The sequence below is a fragment of the Oncorhynchus nerka genome, linkage group LG20 (assembly GCF_034236695.1).
Source record: "Oncorhynchus nerka isolate Pitt River linkage group LG20, Oner_Uvic_2.0, whole genome shotgun sequence".
Lineage (NCBI taxonomy): Eukaryota > Metazoa > Chordata > Actinopteri > Salmoniformes > Salmonidae > Oncorhynchus > Oncorhynchus nerka.
The window spans coordinates 37740012-37753381 of record NC_088415.1 but is presented as its reverse complement, the minus strand read 5'-3'; the positions used below and the strand labels follow the sequence as shown (position 1 = coordinate 37753381).

The 13370-nt window shown below is 47.5% G+C and overlaps 1 protein-coding gene across 1 annotated transcript in view; it reads right to left on the bottom strand.

Moving 5' to 3' along the window:
* The window catches only part of LOC115102444 (plexin-A2-like), a 313165-nt gene that overhangs the window by 35145 nt on the left and 264650 nt on the right, over positions 1 to 13370 (bottom strand). Inside the window, exons 18-22 of the mRNA XM_029622400.2 lie at positions 12582 to 12821; positions 12173 to 12316; positions 11384 to 11618; positions 6885 to 7027; positions 5695 to 5963 (exon numbers count right to left, since the gene is read on the bottom strand). Coding sequence (XP_029478260.1) covers positions 5695 to 5963; positions 6885 to 7027; positions 11384 to 11618; positions 12173 to 12316; positions 12582 to 12821 — 1031 coding nt within the window. The remainder of the gene's footprint in view (positions 1 to 5694; positions 5964 to 6884; positions 7028 to 11383; positions 11619 to 12172; positions 12317 to 12581; positions 12822 to 13370) is intronic.

Genomic DNA, 13370 nt, shown 5'->3' with positions numbered 1-13370 from the left:
TGTACCAATGTACACCAGCCTATTCCTAAGATCAATACGTAGAATTATACTTCAGTTGTAGTAACAGGGTGAGTATAAGGTTAACAAACCTTTGTTCGAACAGTTCATACGGTCTATCATTTATACCTCTATGAAGAATAGGTGAAATAGTAACATACTAGCAGTTCGTAAATGATTGACCTATTGATGTGACGCTCGTCTTCATCTAAAGAGAAAGAGTTGTGTGTGTGTGTGTGTGTGAGCGAGAGATAGGAAGAGAGAGAGAGAGCAGAGTAAATGCTAATTACGGTGTGAACAGGCGTGTTGCATGTCTAATGTACCCTGGTAACCCCAAAACACCTTTCACACAAGATCACACTGGCCAAGACTGGTGCCCATCGGCTTCCTCCCTCTCCTAGTTTCCCCTTCCTCCACCTCTCACCCTCTGCTTTCATCTCTCCATCTCCCTCTCCATCCTCCTCCTCTCCCTTTGGCTTCTTTTCTCTCACTCTGCCTCTCACCCTCTTCACCTCCCTTCTCTCTCTCTCTCTCTCTCTCTCTGCGGTGGGACTGGCCAAAAGCTAGCGTGACACTCCATCATCACCTGGAGACCGCCTCAATGATTAAAAAGGTCCAATCAGATCCTATTGCTGACCTGTCTGAGAGAGAAGCCCTGCTGCCCTCCTCGTCCATGGGCCCCTAGCCCCCCCTGACACGTAGCTACCCCACTATTGCCTCACTCACACACCGGTAGAGTCTGTGGTCAACACACGTCAGCGGACACACGTGTTGAGTGCACATACACGTATACACAAGCATACTTCCATGACATGTGTGGGAATGCCTTTGGGCAGTGCTGTCTAAAGTGTGTGTGTACCTACTACTGTATATCTTCATCCTGTATGTCTCTTTAGTGTGTATTATCGGTGGATAATATTATTCGTTCATTATTGTCTTGCTTTGCTTTTAAAGTATGTATGCATGTGTGCACGTTTATGCTTTCAGAGTCTAGTGACTCAACGCTACATGTTCCGTATACCCTGCTCTAAATGAAACTAAACCATATGGACAGAGACACGCAGAGAAAACATCTGGCTCAAATATATCTTCAAATACATTTCAGGACTGATAGACACAACCGGCTAAAGCATGGGGACAGCTATTGTTCTTTCTACAGCTCCCATATACACATATCTACGGGATCCCTGTTATGGATGTTATGGACAGTCTACTGTGAGTACTACAGAAATGCATTCTGCTACAGCGAAGCATTGTGTGTGTGTGTGTGTGTGTGTGTGTGTGTGTGTGTGTGTGTGTGGGCAGCAGATAGCGCCATTCAGCCGGTGCGCTCAAAACTCACCACGATGTGACCCTGTTATATGTCACATGTAATATGTATGAGACAGAACCAGGAAGCTGTAGGCTCAGTCACCCGGGTAACTTCCTGTATGTGTGGTGGCTCTCTCCTCTGACCATGTAGCCCAGGTCCGGTGCTGTTACAGTCACTGATCATTCATACTGCACCGTCATGCACTACTAGCGAGTCCCTGATAGTGTTTCTCCTGCTGCCACAGATACTGTACAGTACGCCGCCGTATGGGCTTTGTCCAAACGCCACTCTGTATAGTGCCATTTGGAACACTGGCATAGAGGTGCAACGTTTTTCCTCTCCACTTCCCAAGGACCCATCGGGAGCCTCTGCTAAAGGACCCATCGGGAGCATCTGCTAAAGGACCCATCGGGAGCCTCAGCTAAAGGACCCATCGGGAGCGTCTGCTAAAGGACCCATCGGGAGCGTCTGCTAAAGGACCCATCGGGAGCGTCTGCTAAAGGACCCATCGGGAGCCTCTGCTAAAGGACCCATCGGGAGCCTCTGCTAAAGGACCCATCGGGAGCCTCTGCTAAAGGACCCATCAGGAGCCTCTGCTAAAGGACCCATCAGGAGCCTCTGCTAAAGGACCCATCAGGAGCCTCTGATAAAGGACCCATCAGGAGCCTCTGATAAAGGACCCATCAGGAGCCTCTGCTAAAGGACCCATCAGGAGCCTCTGCTAAAGGACCCATCAGCAGCCTCTGCTAAAGGACCCATCAGGAGCCTCTGCTAAAGGACCCATCAGGAGCCTCTGCTAAAGGCCTCCATGACATTACATGTTACTCATGCACATCCCTATGGCCCTCCTGGAGGCTCACCAAGCTGTCTACTGTCACACCCACTCTGAGATGTACAGATATACGCAGAACAGTACAGTGCGTCCCAAACCCTTATTTCCTATGTAGAGTCCATCGGGCTCCAGTCAAAAGTAGTGCACTACATAGCCAGGCACGACATCAGGAGAGAAAGCGATGGAAGGCAGAGCTGGACTAATTCATGAATAGGTAGAGAGGGTTCAGGCCTAAACACAATAACAGGCCCAGCCTTCCTGCTATCAGCTGCTAATTGATGAGCTGCCATCAGAGCAGAACAAAGACTATTAAACACGAGAACCGAAAACAACGCCTAGGCTACCCCCCCCCCCCCCCCATGAATGACAACACCAACGACCACTGAGGGTTATAGAGATGCTCCACTTCACTACGAGGTAGAGGGTTTCTCTCTGTGTCTCGGCCAAACGTCAAGAAAAAAGAAGCCGTGTGTCCAAACGGTAATCCTAAAAATGATTTTGAAGAAAGGGAACGTTCTGTTAGGAAACTAAATGAATTTTGACGTCTGAAGGCCAGCAGGACCTGTGGATGATGGAAACTACAGGGCAGCGGTGGCGTGTTTAAAACATTATCCAGGTCTATTTACCTCTGCCTGTCAGTAGCCTCTCTCCTATCCTTTCTCTCCCATTTATTCACTCTGACTATTAACAATACTGATAATGGGATTTATACGTTCATATGAATGATTCGAATATTCCACCCTGAACCCATATGATTGTATGAAATTGGTTAAGAATCATGATGAAATTGATTAGAATCATGTGATTATTGTAATGATGAAATGTATTAGAATCGTGTGATTATTGTAATGATGTGTGTGGTTTAAGTCAGTAGAATTATATATCTGTGTGTGTAGTGTATGTCTATTATGGCATCTTAAAGCCAGACTGTCTGAGCAAAATTCGGTGCCGACCTTGGCTGGGGCCACTGAGAGTACTTCCCAGGGTCTCCCTATCTTGAGGGAGGACGGGGAGTAAGTCACGGAGTCCCCTAATCTTTGTCAGCTGGGTAGCAGGACATTGTGTGGTAATGTTAGTGTGAATGCGCTGAGTAGTATAATTGAATTGGGTTATGAACCTTGAGAACATCATTCTCCTAACAAATACTGAACATCGTAGACAATTAGTATTGGAGTCTGGATTAAGAATTGTCTGTCATATGAGGAGGCCAGTCCTTCTGTCCTTCTCACACTGCTGGGCTAGAGAACAGGAGCGAATGCTCAACACCGGGAATGGTCACCTGGTCACCTGCTAAGATGGCAGCCATTACGCTAAAAGATTTAGCACAACGGCCTGAGTCGTGCGGGAAAACAATCGAGATAGGAGAAAGAAGTTGGGTTGCTGCTGAATGTTTGATGAGGAGCCAGAGTTTAAGAGTTTAGAGGATAAGTGAGACTGACAGTGGTACAACTGTGGACTACAAGACTAAGAGGAGGGGGAGAGAGAGAGAGAGATATGTAGGAGAGAGATATGAAGGAGAGAGAGATGAAGGAAGGAGAGAGAGAGAGAGAGATGAAGGAAGGAGAGAGATGAAGGAAGGAGAGAGAGAGAGAGAGAGAGAGAGAGAGAGATGAAGGAAGGAGAGAGAGAGAGAGAGAGATGAAGGAAGGAGAGAGGGAGAGCGAGAGATGAAGGAAGGAGAGAGGGAGAGCGAGAGATGAAGGAAGGAGAGCGAGAGAGAGAGATGAAGGAAGGAGAGCGAGAGAGAGATGAAGGAAGGAGAGCGAGAGAAAGATGAAGGAAGGAGAGCGAGAGAGAGATGAAGGAAGGAGAGCGAGAGATGAAGGAAGGAGAGAGAGAGAGATGAAGGAAGGAAGGAGTGATGAAGGAAGGAGAGAAAGAGAGATGAAGGAAGGAGAGAAAGAGAGATGAAGGAAGGAGAAAGAGAGAGATGAAGGACGGAGAGAGAGAGAGAGAGAGAGATGAAGGAAGGAGGGAGAGAGAGAGATGAAGGAAGGAGGGAGAGAGAGAGATGAAGGAAGGAGAGCGAGAGAGAGATGAAGGAAGGAGAGCGAGAGAGAGATGAAGGAAGGAGAGCGAGAGAGAGATGAAGGAAGGAAGGAGAGAAAGAGAGATGAAGGAAGGAGAGAAAGAGAGATGAAGGAAGGAGAGAAAGAGAGATGAAGGAAGGAGAAAGAGAGAGATGAAGGACGGAGAGAGAGAGAGAGATGAAGGACGGAGAGAGAGAGAGAGATGAAGGAAGGAGAGAGAGAGAGATGAAGGAAGGAGAGAGAGAGAGATGAAGGAAGGAGAGAGAGAGAGATGAAGGAAGGAGAGAGAGAGATGAAGGAAGGTGAAAGGGAGATGAAGGAAGGAGAGAGAGATGAAGGAAGGTGAAAGGGAGATGAAGGAAGGAGAGAGAGAGATGAAGGAAGGAGAGAGAGAGAGATGAAGGAAGGAGAGAGAGAGATGAAGGAAGGAGAGAGATGAAGGAAGGAGAGAGGGAGATGAAGGAAGGTGAAAGGGAGATGAAGGAAGGAGAGAGAGAGATGAAGGAAGGAGAGAGAGAGATGAAGGAAGGAGAGAAAGAGAGATGAAGGAAGGAGAAATAGAGAGATGAAGGACGGAGAGAGAGAGAGATGAAGGAAGGAGGGAGAGAGAGATGAAGGAAGGAGAGAGAGAGAGATGAAGGAAGGAGAGAGAGAGAGATGAAGGAAGGAGAGAGAGAGAGATGAAGGAAGGTGAAAGGGAGATGAAGGAAGGTGAAAGGGAGATGAAGGAAGGAGAGAGAGAGATGAAGGAAGGTGAAAGGGAGATGAAGGAAGGAGAGAGAGAGATGAAGGAAGGTGAAAGGGAGATGAAGGAAGGAGAGAGAGAGATGAAGGAAGGAGAGAGAGAGATGAAGGAAGGAGAAGGAGAGAGAGAGATGAAGGAAGGAGAGAGGGAGATGAAGGAAGGCGAAAGGGAGATGAAGGAAGGAGAGAGAGAGATGAAGGAAGGACCACCCTGTTGAAGAAGAACTTTACTGCAATGCAGGAAATGTAAAACGTTGTGTATTTGAGGCTCAAAAAGGCTTCAGAAGTTTGCAATTTCTACTTTAACATTCCAGATTTGACTTTCCTTCACGAAAAATGTATCAAACCCTACAAAAAAACGTCCACTAATTATAATCCACATAATAATTCACATTTCCCGTTATTTTCCTGCCGTAGCAAACAGACCCAAATTAAACCCTCAATTGGTACAACTCTCTTCCCATCTTTGCTGAGAATTCAAAGGATATTTCGACACAAGAGAAGTCATTGTTGATCAAATGAATGTCTTTGCCATTGTAAATGAAGTACGTATTATCTTGATGAATGGAATCAATACAATTGGTAGATGAATGCACCATTCTGGTCCCCTCCTTAAGGGATCCATATTTCATCAACATCCTCCAATTCTTTTCAACCTCCACTATCTCTTCCCCTTCCAGTATGCCCATAGCAGTTGTGTGAGTGAGTATGTGTGTGTACGCGTAATGTGTGCCTAGAGCGCGCACGTGTGTGTGTGTAGCAGTGTGTGTGTCTCCTACCGACGCAGCAGCAGCTTGGGGTGGTTCTTGCTCTCCAGGTTCTTGTCGATGAGGTCAGAGAGCAGGTGTTTGAGCACGTCGGTGGCGTACTCCAGTTTACCCTGCAGCGCCGTCATGATGAGCGAAGCCACGTTGCCGCGGTCGCGCATGGAGAAGGAGCGCTGGAGCTCCAGAGTCCTGATGAAGGTCAGCAGGAACACCTTGTTGTTGATGAGCTGAGCGAAGAGCTTCAGAGCCTTCTCTGTGCTCAGCTGACCGTTACCCGACACCTGCACACAGACCAGGCCGGGACACAGAGGGTTAATATACACTGTACCACACCCACGACATTGAGAGGTTGATGAACACGCTCAAACACATTCCCATTGGAAAATGCTTGTCATAACTGCTACAGTGTATACTTTGTCCCTATTGGACCTGAATGAGGTCTCGGTGTCCCTTATTAAGTCAACGTGTCCAGCAACTCAAACTCACTCTCTACTCTCCTGCAGTTATGACGAAGCCCAGCGTGTTCCAGTCAGAGTGAGTGTATTGAGCGTGTTCCAGTCAGAGTGAGGATATTGAGTGTGTTCCAGTCAGAGTGAGGGTATTGAGTGTGTTCCAGTCAGCTTGAGGATGTTGAGTGTGTTCCAGTCAGAGTGAGGATATTGAGTGTGTTCCAGTCAGAGTGAGGGTATTGAGTGTGTTCCAGTCAGAGTGAGGGTATTGACTGTGCTACAGTCAGTTTATCCCCAGTAGAGGAGGTGGGTCCCATGGCTGCCAGTGAACAGGACATTACCCACGTCATTACTCCCGATGAAGGAGCTGCTGGTGGGTGAAATAGAGTGTGCTGGGACCCTGTACTCGGACCTATGTGTGTGTGTGGTGCTGGTGTGTGTGTGTGTGTATTTGTCTGTGTGTGTGTGTGTGTGTGTGTGTGTGTGAGGCCAAAGGGGCAGAGGGGCAGAGCTGCATACTGGTATCAGTCTCCCTCTGGGCACTGTGGTGCTTATGGAGGGCATGCCGCAGGGGAGTGATGTTGAAGCTCTCACCATTTCCCCTCTCTCTCTTCCCTCTCCCTGTATCACTTCTTCATTCTCAATTCCTCTCACTCACCCTCCCTCCCTCCCTCCCTCTCTCAAACTCTCTCAAACTCTCCCATTCCCCCCTCTCCATTTTCTCTCCCTCTCCCCCCTCCAGTCTCTCCGTACCTCCAGTTCTCTGAGAACAGGGTGGTCCTCGATGCCAGGGAAGAGGACTCTCATGGCGTAGGTCCTGTAGTCCAGGTGAGGGATACCAGCTCTGTCCAGATCACTGGTCAGCTCATTGATGTCCGTCTGCAGCTCAGCAAATGCTGGTGGGGGGTAGACAGAGCAGACATGAGCAGGGCTGTTGGTATAGAACAACTGATTCCAGACCTGCAAGTTTAAAATCTACCTGAAACTATGGAGCACATGTACAGTGGGGAGAACAAGTATTTGATACACTGCCGATTTTGCAGGTTTTCCTACTTACAAAGCATGTAGAGGTCTGTAATTTTTATCATAGGTACACTTCAACTGTGAGAGATGGAATCTAAAACAAAAATCCAGAAAATCACATTGTATGATTTTTAAGTAATTAATTAGCATTTTATTGCATGACATTAGTATTTGATCACCTACCAACCAGTAAGAATTCCGGCACTCACAGACCTGTTAGTTTTTCTTTAAGAAGTCCTCCTGTTCTCCACTCATTACCTGTATTAACTGCACCTGTTTGAACTCGTTACCTGTATAAAAGACACCTGTCCACACACTCAATCAAAACAGACTCCAACCTCTCCACAATGGCCAAGACCAGAGAGCTGTGTAAGGACATCAGGGTTAAAATGTTAGACCTGCACAAGGCTGGGATAGGCTACAGGACAATAGGCAAGCAGCTTGGTGAGAAGGCAACAACTGTTGGCGCAATTATTAGAAAATGGAAGAAGTTCAAGATGCAGGTCAATCACCCTCAGTCTGGGGCTCCATGCAAGATCTCACCTCGTGGGGCATGAATGATTATGAGGAAGGTGAGGGATCAGCCCAGAACTACACGGCAGGACCTGGTCAATGACCTGAAGAGAGCTGGGACCACAGTCTCAAAGAAAACCATTAGTAACACACTACGCCGTCATGGATTAAAATCCTGCAGCACACGCAAGGTCCCCCTGCTCAAGCCAGCGCATGTCCAGGCCCGTCTGAAGTTTGCCAATGACCATCTGGATGATCCAGAGGAGGAATGGGAGAAGGTCATGTGGTCTGATGACGTGTTTGGAGGAAGAAGGATGAGTACAACCCCAAGAACACTATCCCAACCATGAAGCATGGAGGTGGAAACATCATTCTTTGGGGATGCTTTTCTGCAAAGGGGACAGGACGACTGCACCGTATTGAGGGGAGGATGGATGGGGCCATGTATCGCGAGATCTTGGCCAACAACCTACTTCCCTCAGTAAGAGCATTGAAGATGGGTCTTGGCTGGGTCTTCCAGCATGACAAAGACCCGAAACACACAGCCCGGGCAACTAAGGAGTGGCTCCGTAAGAAGCATCTCAAGGTCCTGGAGTGGCCTAGCCAGTCTCCAGACATGAACCCAATAGAACATCTTTGGAGGGAGCTGAAAGTCTGTATTGCCCAGCGACAGCCCTGAAACCTGAAGGATCTGGAGAAGGTCTGTATGGAGGAGTGGGACAAAATCCCTGCTGCAGTGTGTGCAAACCTGGTCAAGAACTACAGGAAACGTATGATCTCTGTAATTGCAAACAAAGGTTTCTGTACCAAATATTAAGTTCTGCTTTTCTGATGTATCAAATACTTATGTAAAGCAATAAAATGCAAATGAATTACTTAAATATCATACAATGTGATTTTCTGGATTTTCACAGTTGAAGTGTACCTATGATAAAAATTACAGAACTCTACATGCTTTGTAAGTCGGAAAACCTGCAAAATTGGCAGTGTATCAAATACTTGTTCTCCCCACTGTACATGCATAAATCACACACATAACAACCCCCCCAAACACACACACACACATAACAACCCCCCCCCCCCAAACACACACACACATTCCCTTCCGGTGGCCAGTAAATTGGCTGTACTGTACAGTATCTGAGCTCCTGTGTGTCGGTCCCCTGCTGTTAGCAGCTGCAGGTGAGAGGTGGTTAATTGGCCCCATCCTGACTGAGTCCAGCACTGCCCTGAGGGAGATCTCTTAGCCTCTCTACAGCCAATCACAGCCATATTTCCCACCTACCCCCCCAGCCCCCCTGCTACCCCAGCCCAGGGCTCAGACTCAGACCCCTGGTGTGGAACCCAGGTACCTAGCAGCCCTTCTAAATCCACCCTCGGGGCACTAGGCTCCTCCTGGCCACAGCTACTGGTTTAAACGACCTCTCGGCCTGTCTCCTGGCCTGTGTGTCTGATTGTAGCCAGGGCTTTAGCTCTGTAAACCCCATGCAGCCATGTGCTGCTCTGCTCACTCCCCCAGCTGGGCCTGACAACAGCCCAAAGCCCCACAGACATAGAGCGGACCTCACTATTAACTCCTCTACTCCCCCACCGCCCTGACACAACTCAGATTAACGAGGCAATGACATTTGGAGGCAGAGGAGGCTGCTGAGGGGAGGACGGCTCATAATAATGGCTGGAACGGAGCGAATGGAATGGGATTAAACACCTGGAAACCGCTCCAGCCATCACCACGGGCCTGTCCTCCCCAATTAAAGTGCCACCAACCTCCTGTGTTTGGAGGATGTACCATTCTAGTATGCTATTTATTCTGTATGTCCCACCTTCTATACGTAGGTTGGCATTTATTGCCATGAATCTTGCCCCAGAGGCAGCTCTGCAGAGTGGTCACTAGCTGGCACAGCCACAAAGTCATAAAACTTCATTTTAAACCTAACCCTAAATTAAAACCAAAAACCGATAAAAAATGTTCATGAATTTTTACGATATAGACCATTTTGACTTTGCAGCTGAATCCACCCAGCAGAAAAAATCTCTCAGTTCTGCCTCCAGGGCGAGATTCATGACAATAAACATCAACCCGTCTTCTATACATCCTTTATGTTGGGACAGTCTACATTCAGAGTGGTAAAGCTGTGTTCAGGGTGGCTGGCAGGGAATACATAGCACAAGGGGAGAATGGAGAACTACTGACGTATTCAACCCGTTCTCAATTGACACAAGGCTATACGGGAGTCTCTCACAAGACACCTTCACTGACCATAGTCATATGTAACATCTAACAGTATAACACAACAGATTAGACCAACTGGAATGACTCCCGGTTGCACTAAAAGAGCTGTGAGAAAACCAGGTCCCAAAATATTAGAATGACCCACCAGCCCTACATTTTAGTTGTCACTAAAAGAGCTGTGAGAAAACCACGTCCCAAAACATTTGAATGGCCCACCAGCCCTACATTTTAGTTATCACTAAAAGAGCTGTGAGAAAACCAGGTCCCAAAATATTAGAATGACCCACCGGCCCTACATTTTAGTTATCACTAAAAGAGCTGTGAGAAAACCACGTCCCAAAATATTAGAATGACCCACCGGCCCTACATTTTAGTTATCACTAAAAGAGCTGTGAGAAAACCACGTCCCAAAATATTTGAATGGCCCACCGGCCCTACATTTTAGTTATCACTAAAAGAGGAAAGAATATTATTTTAAACTGCAAAGAACCATTGAAGGGCTCAAAGGTTTATTTAGGTCAGTATCCATCACCTTCCCAAAGAACCATTGAGGAACCCTGCTTTTTCTGTGTGCATGGGCGCGCGTGTGTGTGTGTGTGTGTGTGTGTGTGTGTGTGTGTATGCGTGCGTGTGTGTAGGACAGAGTTCAGCACTAACACAGATTTATCAGGCTTTAACTAAGCCCGCCTTTACAATTTTAAATGAGGCCATGCCTTTACAACAAACTCTGTGCAAGCACACACAGACCAGAACACACATGCCGCACACACACACAATGCTTCCTGTGCGTCCGTGATACAGAAAATGCCAGCATAAAATAAAGATGATATGCCGTTCCAGATCTGTTCACAGGAAAACGTTGTGTTTATCAGTGTGTGTGTGTGTGTGTGTGTGTAAGTGAACGAGTCAGTGTGTGTGAATAGCACCATGTGCATAGCACCATGTTCATCTAGTGTGCCACGATCGGGGTCACACACACAGAGCAAACTAAAGTAGCAGCGACTGTGTGCCAGACAAAACCTGACTCACTGACCCCTGATTCACAATACCTTATATTACGCTATGCAGCACACAGCACCAGCAATGGACTTACTACGCAGAAATACCCATTTGTGTCTTTCATGTGAGTCAATGCACTCTCACTGTCGTCATTTAACCCGTGAACTCAGCCTGCATAGCTCAGTCATTAGCCCTTCTAGGAGACCGCAATCAAAGTGTCTCAGAAAGGCTTCGTAGAGCAGAAGAGGACCAAACGTAATTGTCGTACTCGTCACAGACATTTTGATTTCAGTTTCCAATGTAATCACATTACTTTGTTGTCTCTGGGCTCCACCGACCCTTCTGTAGTCGATACGATAGTTTGTGAGAGTTGCAACTAATAGTCTATGGTTGATTTGTTGAATAAACTCATTGATGCATATCAATGGCACTGCTAGTCCGTAGAGCATCTGCAGATGGACTGTCTAAATAATGTGTTACCCACCTTCCTTGCACTCCAGGGCGACCCGGGACTCCAGGTTGTCCATCTGCATCTGCAGGCGCTTCAGGGTGAGGTCATTCTCCCGCGACTTGCGTTTGTACGCGATGAGGACGAGGATGACGATGATGAGGAGAAGGCCTCCACCGGCGGCAATGCTGACGATGGCGGGGAGGGTGAGCAGGCTGTCTGACAGGATGTTTACTGACCCTGGAGACACATGGAGACCACCCACCTGCACCTGAATATCACACACACACACACAGAGAAACACACGCATTCAAACACACACACACACACACACACACACACACACACACCACACACACACACACACATTCAAACACACACACACACACACACACACATTCAAACACACAGGCATGCACGCACACACATTAGATTCAGTTAAATAAACCCATCCAGCGCACAGACACAGTGTGCATAGACACACACGCACAGACACACCAACACACCCCGTCATCGAGGACAGTGAAGAGTGGAGTTCTGGGGACTTCCACTCAATAAGTGAGCAGACTGGCAAAAATAATTGTGGTGGATTCTAACAGAACCTTTTGACGGCTAGAGCCCAGTAACACTGACCTCTCTTTGACCTGAAAGAACAACCACGAACGTGCCAGAATAATGGAGTTCATAGGTCAAATGTTAACGGAAATGAAACTACGTAGACACTCCGACACACAGAGAGACAGGAAGAGGGTGTGTGTGTGCGAACTGCTGTGTGTGTGTGTCAGTGCGCGCGTGTGTGTGTTTGGACAGACATGACTGACGTACCATGACTTTGTACTGGCCCGTGAGGTTAGGGGGCTCACACAGCAGCTGGGTCTCAGACACGGTGACAGAGCAGGGGGTCTCCCCGATCAACACAGTGTAGTTGAGCTTCACCCCCCCTGAGGCATGAGGCACCAGGTTTCTGCCCTGTGGGGGGATTATTGAAACCTCAAGTCATCTTAAAATAATATATTGTTTGTTATGATACAGCAGTCATGATACAGTTATAACGTAGAACACATTGTCATACTAAGATGTTTATATCTCAGGCATGACTGCAGTTTAATGGTAGCTGTAAAGTCCCCTAAACCCTCTTTTGGTTTCTAAAATCTAGGCGAGTTACTGTAAAAATACTTTTATGGATAATTTTTGATTGATTGACTGATGACGATCCCACGCCCTTCTGCCGTACCTTGAGAATGATGGGCGAGCCGGGCTTCTGTTCCAGGACTCCATTGGTGCTGAGAGGTTCAAAGTATGGGTTGGGGTAGTAGAGGAAGATGGTTTTGTTATAGACTAGCAGAGTCTGGACGTTGTTGAAGATGAACCCAAACTCATCAGCGTGTTTGACCGTGTCCAGGCCTGGACGGTACTCTGCCACCAGGGATGGAGCAAAGCAATTCATACTGGTGGTGTTCAGAACCTTACACACCTTAGACAGGGAGGGGGAGAGAGGGAGGGAAAGAGAGACATTAGCTTCTGAGATGCTTCATGCGCCAAAAGACTGAAACAGGCCACCAATCCACCCTAGCCAGCCATCCTGCTCTAACAACCGAAGCTTTCCAATATGAGACGTGAGACGAGAGCAAGTCAAGCGGGATGAGCTGAGACAGTTCAGCACAGTTCATCCGTCTGCCTCTACTCTTTTCATCCCAAAAGCCGAAAGAGTAGATTCATAAAATGTAGCCCAACAACCACCTGCTGTAATACCATGCCAAAATCCGCTGTTAATTGAATGTTACCCTTCATACAACAGCACACACTGGCAGAGCTAAGAGCTTGAGGCTGATAATATTGACACCAAGCACGCTACTTTTCAGATCTCTCCTCCAGTGGTGCTGATGGAGCCTAAAACTGAGAAAAGTGAGATGATGAAGTGTGTCCGTCGGCAATCATTCTCTGACACAGGACATTGGGGGCACTGGGGATATCCCCCACTCTACTGGTCACAGATTCTAGTCTGGCAGGTTGAGGTGAATAA